Source organism: Trematomus bernacchii, unplaced genomic scaffold, assembly GCF_902827165.1.
Source record: "Trematomus bernacchii unplaced genomic scaffold, fTreBer1.1, whole genome shotgun sequence".
NCBI classification, from domain to species: Eukaryota; Metazoa; Chordata; class Actinopteri; order Perciformes; family Nototheniidae; genus Trematomus; species Trematomus bernacchii.
In genome coordinates this window covers 4,477,526-4,495,466 of record NW_022987616.1, presented here as the reverse complement: position 1 = coordinate 4,495,466, position 17,941 = coordinate 4,477,526, and the positions used below count along the sequence as shown (strand labels likewise).

The window sequence follows — 17,941 nt, the reverse complement described above, 5'->3', positions numbered from 1 at the left end:
TGGCTTACTGCTAACGAGCAGAGATGAGATTCTGTGGCAATCATCTTTATTAAGTGTGTGTGTACACGAGTCTGTGCCAAAAGATCTATCCGTGCATCTGCATTGCAGATGTACCAGTTAAACAGAAACACAGGCAGAATGAAAAGATATATCAACATTTGTTGAAAATATAATTAACAGAACAAGCTCCAGTTACTCCGCTTGTTTCTCTTAGGCTGTGTAATCACACAAACCACTAATTAGCTGCAGTGCAAATGAGACAACTCACAAGCAGCATAAACACACAGTAACCATCCAACACACACATAAACAACCAACAAGCCGGGTTCACCACAAGCACAAATGCATGCGTGCGCATGTGTGTGTGCATTTCTGCAAGCCTGTGTGTATTTACGCGCTTCTTAACCGTAAGCCACAGAAGACAGTAAAACAGCGGTGGGTATAATTTAGTGACACCCTGTAAGGAGGTGTGGGAAGGCCGTAAAAAAACTCTCCCTTTTAATCCCGGCCGGCGACGCCATGTTTGTTACCCCCGGCTCTGAGATATGCCGGTAATTCATCACACACGCCTCGGCTTCCTGTTAAACCTGGCTGCACATGGAGCGCTTCCAGCACAGCTGCCAAACCAATATCGTAAAAAGAAAAAAAAACTCCACTCCTCAGACAGCCTTCTAAACAATAACAAGCACTCTGCAGAGAAATCACCTTAACAAGTCATTTAATTGTGTGGGCAGTCTTAAAACTGCTATGAAAAGAATAGGCTAAAATGATAGGAATTAGTTTCTTTGTTCATGTCTGTCTTATGTACGGAAAAACACTTGATTGAACCAAATAGCATGTAGGTGTATGCAATGAACTGTATTCAATTACATTTGAGAAATAGGAAATATTAAGAAAGCTAAATGATCTTAAGAATAAGGCAGATGTCAAAAGATTGGGCAATATCTTGATGACATTTTGTGTGGCGAGTGATCCTGTAGTTTGAAATACCTTTGGTTGATTACCTTTTGCTTCTGCTGGGAATTCTCTCTGAGCGTCCTCTCCAGATCACAGATGACCATGTCCTTGGTTTGCAACTGGATTTTCAAGTCTTCTAACTCCGATGTGATCTGAACCAAGGAGACAGAGCTGGAGCAGAACAACAGAGAGAAAAAGAAAAGAGACGAAAATAAATGACAAATAACAGGAAAAAACGGTGAATTCAAAACAGGTTGTACTGGTGGGTCACTTCCTGTAATTATATGCAATGTAAGCTGCCAGTATATTCCCTGGTACCATTTCCAGTATGTGTATTGAATATGTTAAATATCTTTATATGATCTCAATACAGTAATTATTTTCAAGGCCACTCTTGATACTGGTTTACTGCATTTCAAATGACACAAAACTAAGTCAACCTTGACAGTTACTGTAATTAAGATGCTTTATTAATTCATGTAATGCTCTCTGACCTAAAGTAATATATAAATAAGCAATCCGCTATATGAACAGCATGCCGTGTGTACAAAATGTAATATGTGCTTTATGAGAAAAATCTAATTCAAGAGAAGCAAAGAGATGCTGAGCCTGGTGAAATTTGTGCTAGGTGACAGCAACTGGAGCGCGTGTGTGTGTGTGTGTGTGTGTGTGTGTGTGTGTGTGTGTGTGTGTGTGTGTGTGTGTGTGTGTGTGTGTGTGTGTGTGTATTCCGGCAGTGAAAATATGTTAACTCTGCCCAGACACCTTTCTGAGTCACCAGTGACAGCTGTCACACACCCAAGATGGAAGGAGAAAGAAAAAAAGGAAACAGATCACACAATTCTGCAGTACTCTTCACACACACACACACACACACAGACACACACACACACATTCATATTTACCAGCCTCCTGAGATGAGTTATTCTGATGAAACTTTGCGCAGATTAAAAATGTTAAACTCACATTTGATCAAGCGTGTCTACACGTTCGCAGCAAGCAGGGAAGGAAAGGCAAGATTTGACAAAAGTGACATGTGAGTGGATAGAGAGCGCTGAGAGTTAAATCTTTCACTTCAGGAAAAAAACAACTTTTCAGTCAAATGGAGTAAAAGCCACAGAGGAGAGTGTGAACAAACTGACTTTAGATTACAGTCTGTTTCTGTGTCTAGAAGGGAATGGAGTGTGTGCTGCCGCGCTATCTATTCCCCTTTTTTTTTTATTCCACTCTAACTACAGTGTTCCTTTGTTATGAATTATCACTTTGCCGAGCATTTCACTAAGAAAATCTGTTTAAAAAAAGAATGTTAAAAACTGAGTGTACTCCTAAGCATGCAGAGAAGCCTTTATTATGTATATAAATGTGTGGACAAAGACAATCTTTCCCCAAAGATATGCACAAATAGCAATCCTTAACTTTTACACAGGATAAAACCTTCTACAGTTGCATCAAAACATGATTATTTTAGGGCCTTTTTAAGGGAGGGAAAAGCTTGGTCGATTCATTAGCATTTGCAAAACTTATTTTCCTGTCAGTTCTTTGAAAAAATACTTAAATCAGCCCAAATTTAGTCGAGATTATTAAATGACGAATGGTTTGAAATGGGAACTAGTTGTAAATGGAAAGAGGGTTTTTGAATGAAAAGTAACTGCAGCCAATTTCATCCTTATTTTCACCTTCACAGCGGGATGGTTAGAGTGCTGTGTGTACGACGGAAAACACTCACTGGCTGAGATAAGGAACATCACTTTGTCTTGGCCCAGTATTCTTATTAAACACACATATGCACACACACCCAGCTTTGTAGTCAACAAAGATTGAAAAATCGAAGAAAATAAGCACAGTTTGTATTACTTAATGGTACGTAAGGTTCTATTTTCTGCACCATTAATGGAAGAAACTGAATTTAATATGGCAGGTAGAGGCTGTATTATATATTTTTTCCACTAGTTTTTTGGGAAATTAATACAAAAAAAATGTGACCTGCAACAAGTCACAATGCAAATGTATTCATGTGATTTAATGTGTGAATATGCGTGCATGTGTGGGTGCATATCAGGTCATGATTATGCATGTAACAAATGAGGTTATATGATTTACCATATTGTTATATACAATAAAGCAGTTGTGCTAAACAAATGACACAATGTCAAACCAACAGATGAACAGGGAATTCCGATTTAGAGCCCTAAGTGTTGTTATGATTACTGTGCGGACAGAGAGCAGGGTGTGTGTCTGTATGTGTGTGTGTGTCACCGTGAGTGTGTGTGATATTAAAGTCGACTCTCGATATCTCAAGCTGTCACTCAGGCCTATTAGGCAAGGCTAACAAAATTAGTCATGAATATGCAGTAATAACATGCAAATTGCCACCCCTTCCCCCTGCCGTGTGTGTGTGTGTGTGTGTGTGTGTGTGTGTATGCATGTATGTGTTTGCCCTCAGGGCTATAGACATTGGCTGTGTAAACCCAATTCTTTCTACATCATTACAGCAACAAGACATAATTCATAAGAATAATATAAACATGCATGTACTGTAGCCTGGCTTACTTGCACAACAAGCGCACACACACTTACACACACATGCATGCATGCACACCACACAGGACACAGGTGGGTCCCCTCCGCTGCCCTCTTCATATGCCACGGCTAATTTACTGCAGGCTGCTGTTTAACACTTTTACGTAGAGAAAAGCGCTTTTAGATTCCCAGTGCCGCGTTTAATGCTTAAACACACACTCATTTGTGCGTGTGCGTACACAAACATGTAGATCGTCTGTTGCCTCCGTGTCCCCAGGGTGATGTTTGACACAGCCTGGGTGCTGCCACAGCAATTAACCCCCCTGTTAATGAGAAGAGCTCTGTCAAGCAGCCAGATGGCACCGCCTGGCACGCTGCCATTTACACACACACATGTGCATGGGCACACACACACCATCCTGTCTCCCCCTGCTGTACACCTAACTGTTGCTGGTTGACAGTGCCCTGCACCCCTCCCTCTTCTTCCCTTCTCTCCTGCATTGTCTTCCACGGCACTCCCCCCCCCTCCCCCCCTCCATCTCTGGCAGCTGCTTATCCATGCAGCACTGCAGATGTCACAACTCACCAGCTGAGAAAACAGCAGGGGAGGAGAGGAGAGGAGTTGCATCTTCACATTTGACAGGGAAGCAACCAAGTGCATGACGATTTATAGTTTTATACATGATTGATTGATTGATTGATTCTGGCATTAGTTGTGTTCAGATGTGTGAGTTTTTTTATTACAGATTGTAGAAATGTAAGAGTTGCATTTCACTTTCTGTTCATTTTGATTCTATGTATATAGTTGCTTATTCCTGCATTTAACTTGCACCATTGTTCGACTTGCACTTCTTATGTCTTAAGTATAATGTGTGTTGCACTGTTGGAGGAGTCTTAATATTTTTGTTTGCCTAACTATTGTGCATATGACAAAAACAACCTTTGAATCTTGAATTGTTTCTAGAATCAGCTGTATTATTATAAATTGTATAAATAAATCCATTTATGAGAGAGTGTGATTGGTATGTATACCGTATATTTCCTGCTGTGTGTGTGTTAATGAGCGTGGCACTTGGCCGGGGCACGGCCCGCTGTGTCTGCCTGTCTGCATGTCCACACAGCAGCCCACCAGGCCGGCGTATTGATCAGTTAGCTTGGCCTAATAGGAGAAGAGGAGCCTGACCTGGGAAAGTCAATATGGAGAAAAAGAGACATATCCTCCTCCCGTCCTGAGAGAGAAGTGGGAGAGAGGGAGAGAAAGAGAGGGGAGAAATAGAGTCAGAGATAGAAAGTAATGTGCATCTACTGGAGACCTTGAACGATACAAAATAAATGGGGAGAGAAGAATCGGGAGACTGTCGGATAAACAGCTGGACAATAGAAAAACAAGCAGGAAAATTATAATGTAGCAATAATGAAGCACCAGTCTCCTAAGCCTAAATATCTTATCACTTCAGAACAAAGAAAAGTTTTCAGTTGAATTAGAACAGTTACACTGAGGGATACTGCCGGAGTGGAAATAAAGTAAGTTCCCACCGTTCCCAAATGAGAATCAGGATATTCTGTCAAAGCTTTTTCTTTTTACCTAACTAACTTTCAGCATTTGACTGCTTTTGGCAAAGGAAAACAGCACTAACTCAAGTGTGAAAAACTCTGCAGGATATCATACTAGGGGAAATAATTAAACAATGGGAAGGAAGTGGGAAAATAAAATACTGACACCCACTCACACATCAATACATCGATAGATCAATCTGTGTGTGAGAGTGTGTTCTGCACAGCTTTAATATATAAATAAATCTGTAGATAAACAAAAAACCAGAGGAAAAAGAAAAGTAGATAAAAGACTTAGGTTTCACCATGCTCACATTTACACACACACACACACACACCTGGCTGAGTGATGCTACCCTGGAGGGTGGCTTCAATCTGATGTGTTTAATGTTGACGCTGGTGGCAAGAAACACACACACTCACCCACTGTTTCAACCTGCCTGTCATGAGTCCTGATTTACTCATTTCATTTTTTTTATTATTATAATATGTGCAGCCATTTAAAACGCTCAAGGTGTGATGCAAATCCCCGCGCCTCTGACAGCCGGCACGCTGACGGAGGATCCATCACGCCCTTCGGTGCCTTTCGCAGGAACGGCAAAGAAACCGCAGCCGCAAACTCAATTGTGCCAAATTGTGCCAGACCACCAATTCCTGCTCAAGTTTAATTGGCAGCACTGCAAGCTGTCAAACTACTGACTGGTTACGTCTAACCGTATTCGCCTGTGTTCCTATTTTTCATATTACAGCTTCTGAATAAAACAATATTGAATGGAATTTTATGTTTGCAAGGCATTTGATTTATTTCATGTAATCACACTAAACATTACAATGCCAACTTCTAGAATGTAGTCTAGGACAGAAATGTATTATTATCCATGTTGTTACTTACTGATGCACAGTAACAAAGTATATTTACTCAAATACTTTGGTGAGGTACTTCATCAAAGTATTTCCATTTACTACAAATATTGTTTTTACCCCACTACATTTACCGTATTCAGGTTTATAATACAATATATTATCAATGCTGTCAGTGCAAGACATCAATGGCAATGTGTTAATGTGTATGGTTGCAAAATAAGGTAAATTGAATTCAATATTTTTTCTGCAGGATACTTTTAATGACAAAATCAGAGTTTGCTCGGCTGCTAAAGGCAGTTACTTTCCAGCCAAAGCTCAACATATATAAAAGTTGACTCAGTTGGTGAGTCCAGGCGTCTAGCTAAGGATGTAAACATCTGGAATAGGCACATATGTATGAGGATGACCATTTAGATTCAGAAAATGCTTCTTTCATTGTCAAAATGTGCCAAACCTAGAATGAAAATCTGCCTTTCCAGAAAGTAGAAACATAACAAGTCTTCAGGGGCCTTGGAGCTCTGCATGGTGGGAAATATCATATAGGGATTTGCATATTGCCAAGGGGGGACAGTGATGTTCCAGCGACTCCCCGAGGAGCTCAACCCCCCCCGAGGAGAGGCAGAGTCCCCGAGGCCGACGCTGTTACCTCTATCTACACTGGGACCTGCATGTGTGTGTGGGCGATTCATAAAGTTATTCTTAAGAAGTTATAAGTCATTTTAGTCAAGGGTAAACTTTTACCTGGGGAAAAAAGCCTTGTTGATGAGGGGGAATCTGAGTGTGGCTATAACTACACATACCTGTGTGGGATGTTAGCCGCAGGTCCAACAAGCTCATCCAGAAACAAAGTCCTCAGATCAGCCTCAGACACCTGGGGGAGATATGAAATTACATCCACATTATTGAGTCACATGGGGCATGTACAGCAATTATTATTCATTAGTCACAGACATGAGGAGATTATGAAATGTTCAACTTGAAGCATCTTAAAGACCATGGCAGCAAAAGACAAGGTCTTCATTTCAGTTTGAGAATGTAAAAACTATTAATTCAAGGGAAAAGTCTGCTTTCCTCTTTTTCAAAACGGAACACAAATCACAAAAATCTAATTAAAAAAAGATGACAAAATCAAATAAAGAGGACAATAATCTCAAATCTAATTTAAATTATGATTACTCTAATGACTTAATATAGCTGTCCTGTTTGGGGATAAAAGCATTTGACGCAATAGTGGCACAGGAAGTCACTCGCTCTGAAAGAAGGCCATTGAATTGAAGAGAAAGTTGAGTTAATAGATAAAAGAGTACATGAGCATACTTAAACACACAGAGACTACTGTTCATTTTGTGATACTGAATAACTCTGTGTTTCTTTGTGACTGAACGTTGGTTAGTGGAGGAGATGTGAAAAATATAGGTCACCATTTTTGTTTTGTAAGGTCAATTCATACTGTTACTGTACAAAAGATAATGTTACAAAATGAATTAAGCCTTACAATTACAGTCCCCCAGCTTTTTGAATACTATCAGGACTATTATTGGAGAACACATTAGGAGATGTGAGGAGGGAGTTAGTGGGAAGTACAGAGTCAGACATACAGAAAGAAAGAGGGGGGGCTTGAGAAAGAGACCCAGCAGTTCTGGTGAAATATCGGCCACTCTATTGCTGTGGTGACAGGGGTCACTCTGGGAAAAGGAAATCAATGCCGAGAGCAATGACTCACAGGTCAACACAGTCCTGTGTGTGTGTGCTTTAAATATAAGCGTGTGTTTCAATTATGCATACGCTAGTGTTAAGTAATGGTATGTGTGCAAATTCGAGTTTACGTGAATGCAGAATATGGGGTAGTGGACCACTAACCGAAATACAACCACAAAGAGGTGCATCTAAAGGGAGCTGGTGCAGATGGAAAGTTGAAATTCATCTTATGTATGTTGTGCGAAGTTAACATGTAATGCATGCTGAAGAAAGACAGACTACCTTTATATCTGCTGTGTGAATAACTTGCTATTTTTAGGCACTTGTTATATGTTAAGCAAAGATAACATATTTTAGATGACGCTAATTAATGCTTTCTGACAACACCAGCACTGTACTCTCCAATTATCGCTCACGTTACCCATCGTTTTCAAGCAACAAAACCCAAATTAAGCGCATCAACCTAACAAAAGATTTTATCCGGGAAAAAAATGTTTAAGCACTAAAATCGTGTTTCTTTTTAAAGGATTTTATGGTGTACCGTTGCTTATTAAAATAAGGTGGGCATAAATACATGTGTACTAAACAACATACAAAAAAAAATGTCAAACAAACACACAAAAGACACACCAGATTTTCTCCTCCAATCAGAAAACATTCATATTCTAATGCAGCTGCAATGTGACAGCGAGAAGACCTGGCATAAGCAGAGGTCAGCGGCTAATTCAGGTAGGCTGTTTGGGTGTGCAAATGTGTGTGTGTGTGTGTGTGTGTGTGTGTGTATGTGTGCCTTATATACCCTTGGGTTAGCAGGAGTTACGACCTGCTTACATTATTAAGGTGAGTAGTAGGCTGTGTTGTGTATGCCTAAACAGCCAGTCCATTCATTACAGATGCAATCCCCTAAGTACATGAATAAGCACACGGCCTACGCTGCCTCTCTGAACTGTAAAGGAGACAAAATATTGGTGTGATGCAGAGCGCTTTAGATAAATCAGAAACAGGAGCAAATTAATAATAAAGGAATAAAAAAACATTAGCTGATTAAGTATGTATGGCAGAGTGGCGGCTGTAATTTACAGGCAGCTGGGTGGGGTGTCCGGAATAAGGTCTCATTACGGATCACTGTGTGTGTGTGTGTGTGTGTGTGTGTGTGTGTGTGTGTGTGTGTGTGTGTGTGTGTGTATATATGTATGTGTGTATGACCATCCCGCTAGTAATCAGTCACCAGTGGTCTCCGCTTTATGAAAAGGCCTGCAATCTATGATAATGAGCTCTGTGAAGGTTATGACCACGGTAAACTCATTTGTTAGAGGGAGGGCTTATGGGGGTGTGTGTGTGTGTGTGTGTGTGTGTGTGTGTGTGTGTGTGTGTGTGTGTGTGTGTGTGTGTGTGTGTGTGTGTGTGTGTGTGTGTGTGTGTGTGTGTGTTGTGCAATGCAACTATCCCATTTAACAGTGGTGAGGAAATATACTATTAAAAGCTTAATCTGTCATTTTCCACAAGGGGTGTCTCAATCAAAACGACAAAAGCTTTTTACAGGAAGCCAAATTATCCACAGAGGTCTCCTCCTATCTATAGAAAACAGACGTGGTGACTTAAACCAGTACAAAACTATAAGTAAAGCAGTATCACCAGAAAAATCTGTGTTTCTCCAATGGAATTCAACTCCTGCTTTAGTTTACTCAGCTTGTGTTCTGATAACTTGACATCTGATCACTATAACCCTTCATCCAATTAAAATCGACAAATATCTACGTAAAAATATGACTTAAAATTGTGTAAAAACCTATTTCTGACATAAAACCACAACTCTTACACATCACAAAGACTAAATATGTCCATCAAAGGATGCATTGCATATACAAAATTGTGGGGGGATTTCTCTATGTTTAAAAATGTTTTGAAACACTTGGGATAAAATATGTGCATAACTTTATACACATCTCGTTGTTTTTAGAAATGTTACTACATATGTTATGCTTAAAGTAATGGTCAAATCAGAGAAAAACAGAGAACATTACATGGATGTTGCATCACATCACTTAGCTTTCTCACTCAGTTTTAAGACAAACAGAGCAGGCGTATGCAATTCATTCTTATTAAAGGAACTATAACACGTCCGAATCATATGTTAATCTTAAGGGTAAGGATGTGGAATAAAGTCAAACAAATCCTCTCACTATGGATCCGTTTCAGAAAATGAAGGAAAGACAGCAGAAGTGGCAGAGCAATACGAGAAAGAGTACTTGAAGACTGGTAATATTAAAAGTAGAAATGCAAGCAGTGCTTCTACTGTATGAAAGAAAAAGGGAAACAAATTCATTACAGCAATATCCTTCACAGAATCGCTGTGAATTACTTTTGTTTGCCTTTTGTTTCCAGCCTCCAACCTCGTCAAATTCTCTTGTCTCCTCCTGTCTCATCGACTTGCCCCTCACCCACGCCTCTTCTTTTCCCTGCTCTTTTTTCCCCCCCTTCCCCACCTCACTTTTGCATTTCTTGTTTCTTTTCTATCTGAAAATAGCCCTCCATTTACGCAATCATTCCATTTCTCTGCTCCCCTCCATTCCTTTTGTCTGGAGCTAGGTCAACTGAAAGCAACAGAGGAGAAAAAACAAAAGCAGGAACATGTGTGCGTGAGTCACCAGATCACAACAGAAAAGCGAGGAATATAAAGAAAAAAAAGATAATGCGACTCGTGGTGATGGTGACTAGAAGCCAGCGTCTTGTTCTACTATGTCAAGAGATGCATGTTTATAGTGAGTGTGTACTAAAAATGTGGACTTTCATTTTGTCCAGAGTGAGCTTGATGCAAGTGTAAAGTGATGCAACTATGATGATAGCCTACAGGAAAAACATACTCACATCTAATGCCTTATATACAGCATTTGTTTCATATTGAAAATATACTGTAAAGGCACGGAACATATACAGCAATGTACAATCCATACACAGACCATTTTATTCAGTTTTGAATTCTACATTCTCGTTTCTTGTGAAATCTTCGTAAAAAATACAATGTCCTATCTTGAAATATGCTTGAGTGTAATAGTGTTTACAACAGCAATGCAAGACTTGATTGTAAAAGGGTTCAAGGAGACACAAAGTCCATATAATACACCTTTCTTATAACCTAATGAGGGAATATACCTAAGCCACTATGGCAGATGTCTGCCTTGTGTAGAGAATATGCAAAACATTTGCATGATAACCTTTTTTTATGAACTTAACCTCTGTCTATTGGAAGAAGCTAATGGTTTGCAAGTTAATTCTGCAAGATATCGCCCCAAATGCTAAGAATTAGCATGGACTGTAGCGAGCGGCAAATAATGATTATTTTTATCAGCACAAAATGCTAAGCGTTAGCATAACCTGTATCAGTGGGGGCAAATAACTATTATTTTTATTAGCAAAGATTAATGTTGAGAGCCGAGCAGAGGCAATCCTGGCCAAGACTCTGAATCATCATCCGAGTCATCAATCGTATATAAATATTTTATTAAGATATCAAATCATGGGAATTTATACTATTTTCTGGCAAAAGCAAATCGTTACCACCAAACACAGTAGGTGCGTTTGATTTTTGTGTCCAACTATAAAAGTTCTGTCTATTAAACTTTGGTCTCAAAATGAAAGTGAATTAGCATGCCGGTTAGGGAGTCGCAGTCATCCGGGTGTATCAGATGGACTAGTTACAGTCCCATCCTGTGGCTGATATATTAACAAAGGTTTACAAGGGCAGAGCACTACATATGTAAGTTTGGCCTTATGGCTGACCTTACAATGCACTTAGTATCCTGTACAGGGAGTAATGCTGCAGCCACTCCTACAAGCCATTTATTCCAGCTAACGACCGTCAAGCACTCATAAATCAGCATTAGGAACCTCTCTCCCTCTCTCTCTCTCTCTCTCGTTTAGTTCCCCCTCTCTGTGGCTCCCTCCTTTCCTCGGATATTTTCTGTCTCTTTCTTTCATGCTTTCTTGTCTTCGCCCTTGTCTACTAATTTGTACATTTAACCATCATAGAAATTGCAACTCCATCATCCCATTTACGCCTTCTTTGTGTTTGTACCCACCTCACATTTTCTTTTTTATCTCATTCTATTTCCTAATAACATGTTCTTCTTTTTCAGTGTGTCCTTTCTTGTGCCCCTCTATTCCCCTTTCCCACTGGACAAAAAAACATTAGCACTAAAATCTGTCTTTTGTCTTCAGTGGGACAGGTTTCAATCCACATTAATGTCCGGGTCAAATGAGTCTGCAGCAGTTACAGGTATTTATAGCTCCAGCTCATTATCAAAGCTCATCATTAAAAGGGATTTGGACCATTACTATAATTTATTAACTTTCAATTAAAATAATCTTCTAAAAGCCACAAGACAAGTTATTTTAAAACTCATCCACACCATCAACTCTGCTTTCTGATATTTACTAACCCTGGGTTCCTACGCGTTTACGATACACCAGAAAAAAAACGGAATGTCAAAATGGTTTACTGGCAAAAAAAAGGGTCTGTGTTTGAAAAACCTGCATTTTTGCTTAAAAATGTGTATTAGTCTCACTTTTCTCCCTTCAGCTCCTCGCCTTCTTTTCCCACCATTCCTGATGTGTATGTATTGCTCCTTTTACTTCCTGACATCCATCCTTCCTCACCCACTCCTTCAGAAATTCCTCCCCTTGCAGATAGAGACGGCATCCCTGAGATGTCTAACCCGGTATTGGCACCTCTATTGATTTTAATTAAGCTAATTAGTTCATTATTTGAAGGATCAAACGGGGGCATCCATTACTGCATGGGGAGAGACTGGGGAATGGGGGGTTCTGGGAAGGGTGGGGGCAGAGAAGTTAATATGGTAATGAAGGCGATCAATTATCACTCACAGCAAAGTCATTAACAACAGCATTAGCATAGTCAACCATCGCAACCCCCTGACCTCCCCCACTCTCTCATTCTCACCCTCACACCAGCTCTGCCCCAAGCAATGCTATATATGTGTGCATGCGTTTTTCAGTGTGTGAGGAAGGGGGGGGGAAGAGACCGGTTAAGGTCACAGAGTTCAGGGACTGTTTTTAATGCAGACTTGAATTGAGTTTCCACCTTCTCTCATTGACTTGATCCGGGCCCTCACGTCTACACAGGGTCAGCCACGTTTGGAGCAACTGCCTTTTTGCATTACGCCCAAAACATGAAGAGCTTACAAGGTAGCCAGCTTTATTCTAATATAAATCACTTGTAGCTAATCAAATATACCAATAATGCCATTAGAACTTAAAGGTCCCATGTCATGGCCATTTCTACTGATCATATTTCCATAGTTGAGGTCTACTAGAATAGAGTTAAATTGTGCAATTTTCCAAAATCACATTGGTTTCTCATACAGCATCTCTGTATAGTATGTGTATTCACCAGGTATTCACTCTCTGTCCTAAACGGCTTGTTGGAGCTCCTGTCCCCCCCCCCCCTCCCTGTGAGCCCAGTGTGCTCTGATTGGTCGGGACGTTGCGAGGCTCGTTGCTGCTGCGAGGAGCGGACAGGTTTCCGGGTTGGCGATACAGCGAGAACAAGCGAAACTCATCCTGAGCACACACAAACACTCACAGGCGAAGTAAAAACAATAAGTGTGGCTTGATATCGAGTAAGAAAAAGGTTTGTAACGCTGTGAGAATGGGTCTGCGGAGAGCATTTCTCCGCCATCCCAACTCGTCTATTACCAGCGTTCAGGGAGCTCTATGCAAGTCAATGGGGACTCCCTGTTAGTTAGCCAAGGGATCCTGGTGTGTGAGGTGCTCCGCGGATTGGTCCATTTGGGCCAATCCGGTCATTTGTTGTTGATTTGGGTGTTCACACGTCACAGAACCCAGGAAGCAAACAATGGAAAATGAGAATTCTCCGACGAGGCGTTCTGGGGCAGCATAGACAGGTCTTTTCTGTGTTAGAGTTTTACTCGCTACAGGGTGTACTTTGAGGGTTTGTGACATGCAGACCGTTTACATGCCGAAAAACCTTCATAACACACAAGGGGAACCCAAAAAGCATGACATTTAACTTGCTGATAAAATGCTACATATTTTCCTCCGCTTCAAGACACTTGTACTGGCCTGCGAGGCTGTGAAGGAATCAGGCCTTTCCTACTCCCAGAAAATAACTAAACCATACACTCCAGCATGTGCACCAATCGGCTCCCAAATACCTCTCTGCGAGTGAGACTATAGTTCCCCTAAACAAAATCACGACTTTTAACTATGCTAAAACCCATCTGGATCCACCGCACCTTGGTAAACAAAAAGGATCTCTTTTGTACTTAGCATTTAGAAAGGTGTGGCTTATTTTGAAGCCGATGCAGTAGCACCTACAAAGGTTCATCTCTCTGTACCTGCAAGATTCTCTTCATGGTTAAACGCACTTATTCCAAGTTGCTGAATGAAATGTAGTTATTCTCAATGCATCCGGATGATGTGTGGTTGAGAACTGTATCAATTCTAAAAGCTGTGGTCATCCTTAGAAGAAGGCTGTTTTTGTTATTTCCATTAAAGTTTTCCTCCAAAAGCCACAAGTTACTTATTTTGTTATGTACTGCGTAGTTGAAAATGGCTCTTTAGAGAGCTTCAATGGAGGGTTTCTCCCCATGACAGGAAAAATGATGTCCTCATTAGCATGGATTAAGTCATGAGGCCAATTTTCTCATTTGGTTCCAGAGCATTTTTATAGCCCCTGTTCTGTGGTTTATAGGCAATGTCATAAATAGTCACTTTGTGAATCGCACCAAAAATTGGAGACTCTCATCACAGCTGGAGACTTTCCCGACTTTCAGTTGGCAAATTTATTGTCGACACTTGTTATAAGCCATTTGCTTCTCCTCGGATACAAATAAGACAAAATAAATTAGGTTTAAGTTGTTAGCCCTGTTTTTTATAAAGAAGAAGAGCTAACAAGCATAGAAAATGGGACGCTTTCAATGTAATTTGCAAGAAGCACACGTCTCCAGTCTGAAAAATGTGTTTACTAACATGTTTGTATATTTCTGGTATGGTAATCATTTGAGAATTGTGTGGGAATGGTGAGATGACAGGATGAGTGGATCAAAGACAAGGCCAGTGATCCCAAATGATCCCTACTGATCTGTTCTGATCTACACTGATCCCCCTCAGGCCTCCACAGTCCCCCACACTGCCCCGCAGGCCAGAGGCTAAACTCTGGGAATTAAGAAATCTACCCAATAGACACACAGACTGCACATAATGTGCACACACACAAACAAAATGTGAAAAAAAGCCAGGATACTATAACGGATGTAAAAAACATACCTTATCAAAGACTTAAAAGGACCAAATGATAACAGAAAGCTCTGGACTAAAGAGTTAAACCTACAACTACCGACTGAGCCATGTTATTAACATTTCCCTATTTTATATGTCTCAAAACGAGGGTGCTTTATTCATCTTCCCACTCATTGAAACCCACAATCTGGCCAACAAAAGTGTCCTCAAGCACGATACTGAATCCTTGCCACTAAGTTGTTCTGTAGCTGCTTTTGTGACTTTGACCTCTCTGGAAGAACGCAAGTGGAAAAAACATCACTATAGAGTTCAATGGAAGTGCCAATTTTATTGTATTATATTATTACTAATCCTTAAGATGCCAAAATGACCAACAAGAGTATAAACCAGAGGACTAAAGGACATTTCTTTGAAGAACTCCTCAGCACTCATAATAATGCTTTTTATTGTAACCGAATGAGACAAAGAAAGTTTTTCCATCATTTTTCATTGGCTGGAAAATCTGCCAGCTATGGAAAGTGATACTGGAAAGAGCACCGCAAGGACTGGGAGTCTACTTCCTAACACGAGTACAGATACTCTGAGTGCTGTTTTAGAGTCTATCTGCAACTGGAACAACTTTCTATGATTTTTAATAATCCTTAAATACCTGCGTCAATGAAACATGACAGGATGAATTGAAGTTCACTGCAATGACTGTGGCATAGAATGACTAAAGAAAGTTTAGACCAGGGAGAAGCTGGTGGGGTTCATCAGGTAAGGACAGTCGAGTCAAAACTTTTGTTCTTATGACTTCAATATTGAACTGAACTTATGCGTACTGAAAGCATTTCCTGTAACCACAGGTTAACATAGACATTCGGTATAATTCTCAAAGTACTATTTAATTCAGGGTTATAAAGTATGCAGGGAACATGATGATGCTACATCTGTCCTTGGATGGATGACATATAGTCAACAGGCTAATTGCAGCAGTCTAGAACAGAGAACACAAGCCTTGGATTTCATGATATTATGACCACAAAACAAACTCTGTTTAGTGTCCATTACAGTTCAAGCCTATTGTGCATCAACAAGACCATACACTACGATTCAATCAGACGTTAGCAAAGCTCCTATTACAGAGCTCATTGCATCGTTTACATGGTGGAACGGTCCATAAGTAGCTCTAAATGCTCTTCATTTGATTGGATTTCACATTATGGACATCAGAGCAGAAACACACTGTTGTCCCCTGGCTATCCTAATAGACTGTTGAGTGAAGGAGTCCATTTATTTGTATTTGTTTACCAATCTAGACCCTGAAAACATACAAAGTAACCGAAACAGACAGTGAGAGCATCGTTTAAGACGGGTGAAAATGGAGATTCAAAAGCCGAACCAGGGTCGATAGCACGGCAACACTTCCCTCACACTGTGTCTTTTGGCGGCTAAACGAACTTGTGCAACTGAATGAACAAAAGGAGTCAGCTGAGAGAATTTCATTTTATCACTTTCCACATTTTTCTCACCCATTACTCTTTAGCTGCATGTTCTTCTGCCAAAGAGCTAAATAAATAAAAGTGCCTACAATTCAATTACAGTGAACACATGTGAAAACTCTTAAAGGTCTTGGTTATTCTTACCATTCGTTACGCATGTATTGTGATATAGTTTGCAAGAAAATATTGTACACACTATTAAGTAAAGGCATCTAAGAAAACACTATGGAAGAGAAACCAAGGATTTATTTTCTGTTTTGATTAAGCAATTTGTCATTGAGGAAAATACAATTTCAGAACGCTAAAAAGGACAGCTTTGAGTTGAGAAGTGCAAAGCATTATATTACCTGAGCCTTTGAGACCGGCGCAGAGAGCACACAAAGCAAGCCCTCTGACCTTCTCCATAAAAGCAGATAAGTACTTTGATGGATAAAAGACCATAATTATTTTTCTGTGTGCAAAATTCACTCCGAAGGGGGAATCTTGAATGAAGCCTGGGCCTAACTATAACAATACCTTACGGCCACTACATCAAGTGGTGATGTCCATACATTCCTACCTTGTGTTGATGCAATCTTGGACAAAAGAATACATTTGGTAAAGCATTTCTGCACTCAGCTTCCCACCTCCACTCTTCTTAGAATGACTAATAATGTATGTTTTCCTCCAGAAAATGGCCACAAACTTAAGAAATAATAAGAGAGGACTTTTTTCAGCTTACATGCAGTCATATACCACAACTGCACGAGGCATTAAAAACAGAAACTGTTGCGCGGCTCCAGGCTCGTCCATAATGCTTTTCTGCAATGCCAATATTCTGCACACTGATATTGTTCTGTGTAAACAGTGAGGGATTCTCATGGTCTTAACTGTTAACCACAGTCAGGGTCTGATCTCCGCTGATTGAATTCTCTAAAGTCAAAGATGCCTTGGCCTCGAGAAGTGCACACAAAGAAATGTTCTTGGAGGCAGATACGGCAGCATAGCAAAGAAAGCCGTGAGCTGTTATTCCGTTTTAAACTTGCTTTGTTATTTTCTCTCTTTTGTGTTAATTCTGCCGTGCTTATGCATTTTGGTATTTGTATTTAGATGGCGTTTACGATTAGGAATGTCCTCCTTTTGACATACGCTGCTTCACTTATTACCAAATACCTGACCTTTATTTGTATAAAATCCCAAGGATAAAAGTTGGGTTTGCAAATGAATTCCTTTGTGTGCTCTTTATTCATAATGGCACACTCAAGGAGTCTCAGTATTATCAGGGTGTAGAGATTGGATTAGATTTAACATTTTTAAGGTTGTAGTCTTTTTATGGTTATATTTCATTGATGAATATTTGTCTTCAGGAGATATATTTGGTCCCAATACATGAAGATGTTACTATATTGCACTCTGAATCTCGTTATACTCTGTGTATAATGACAATAAAAGGCTTTAACTTAACTTAACTTATATTCTTAGAGAAACGCATACCCAAAAAGTAAAAGAATGGTAATATGTACAGTATACTTTGAAGCACTTTTTACCCAAGTTACCCTGCGTGTAATTCATTCAGATAGATCTCTTAAAGACAAAGGAAATGAATA

At 40.0% G+C, this 17,941-nt stretch overlaps 1 protein-coding gene across 6 annotated transcripts in view; it reads right to left on the bottom strand.

The window, feature by feature from the left end:
* Positions 1-17,941, bottom strand: part of LOC117483896 (trichohyalin-like) — a 95,900-nt gene that overhangs the window by 75,349 nt on the left and 2,610 nt on the right. For all 6 annotated transcript variants that reach the window (XM_034132225.1, XM_034132224.1, XM_034132226.1 and 3 more), the window contains exons 3-4: positions 6,696-6,766; positions 1,005-1,128 (exon numbers count right to left, since the gene is read on the bottom strand). In XM_034132225.1, coding sequence (XP_033988116.1) covers positions 1,005-1,128; positions 6,696-6,766 — 195 coding nt within the window. The remainder of the gene's footprint in view (positions 1-1,004; positions 1,129-6,695; positions 6,767-17,941) is intronic.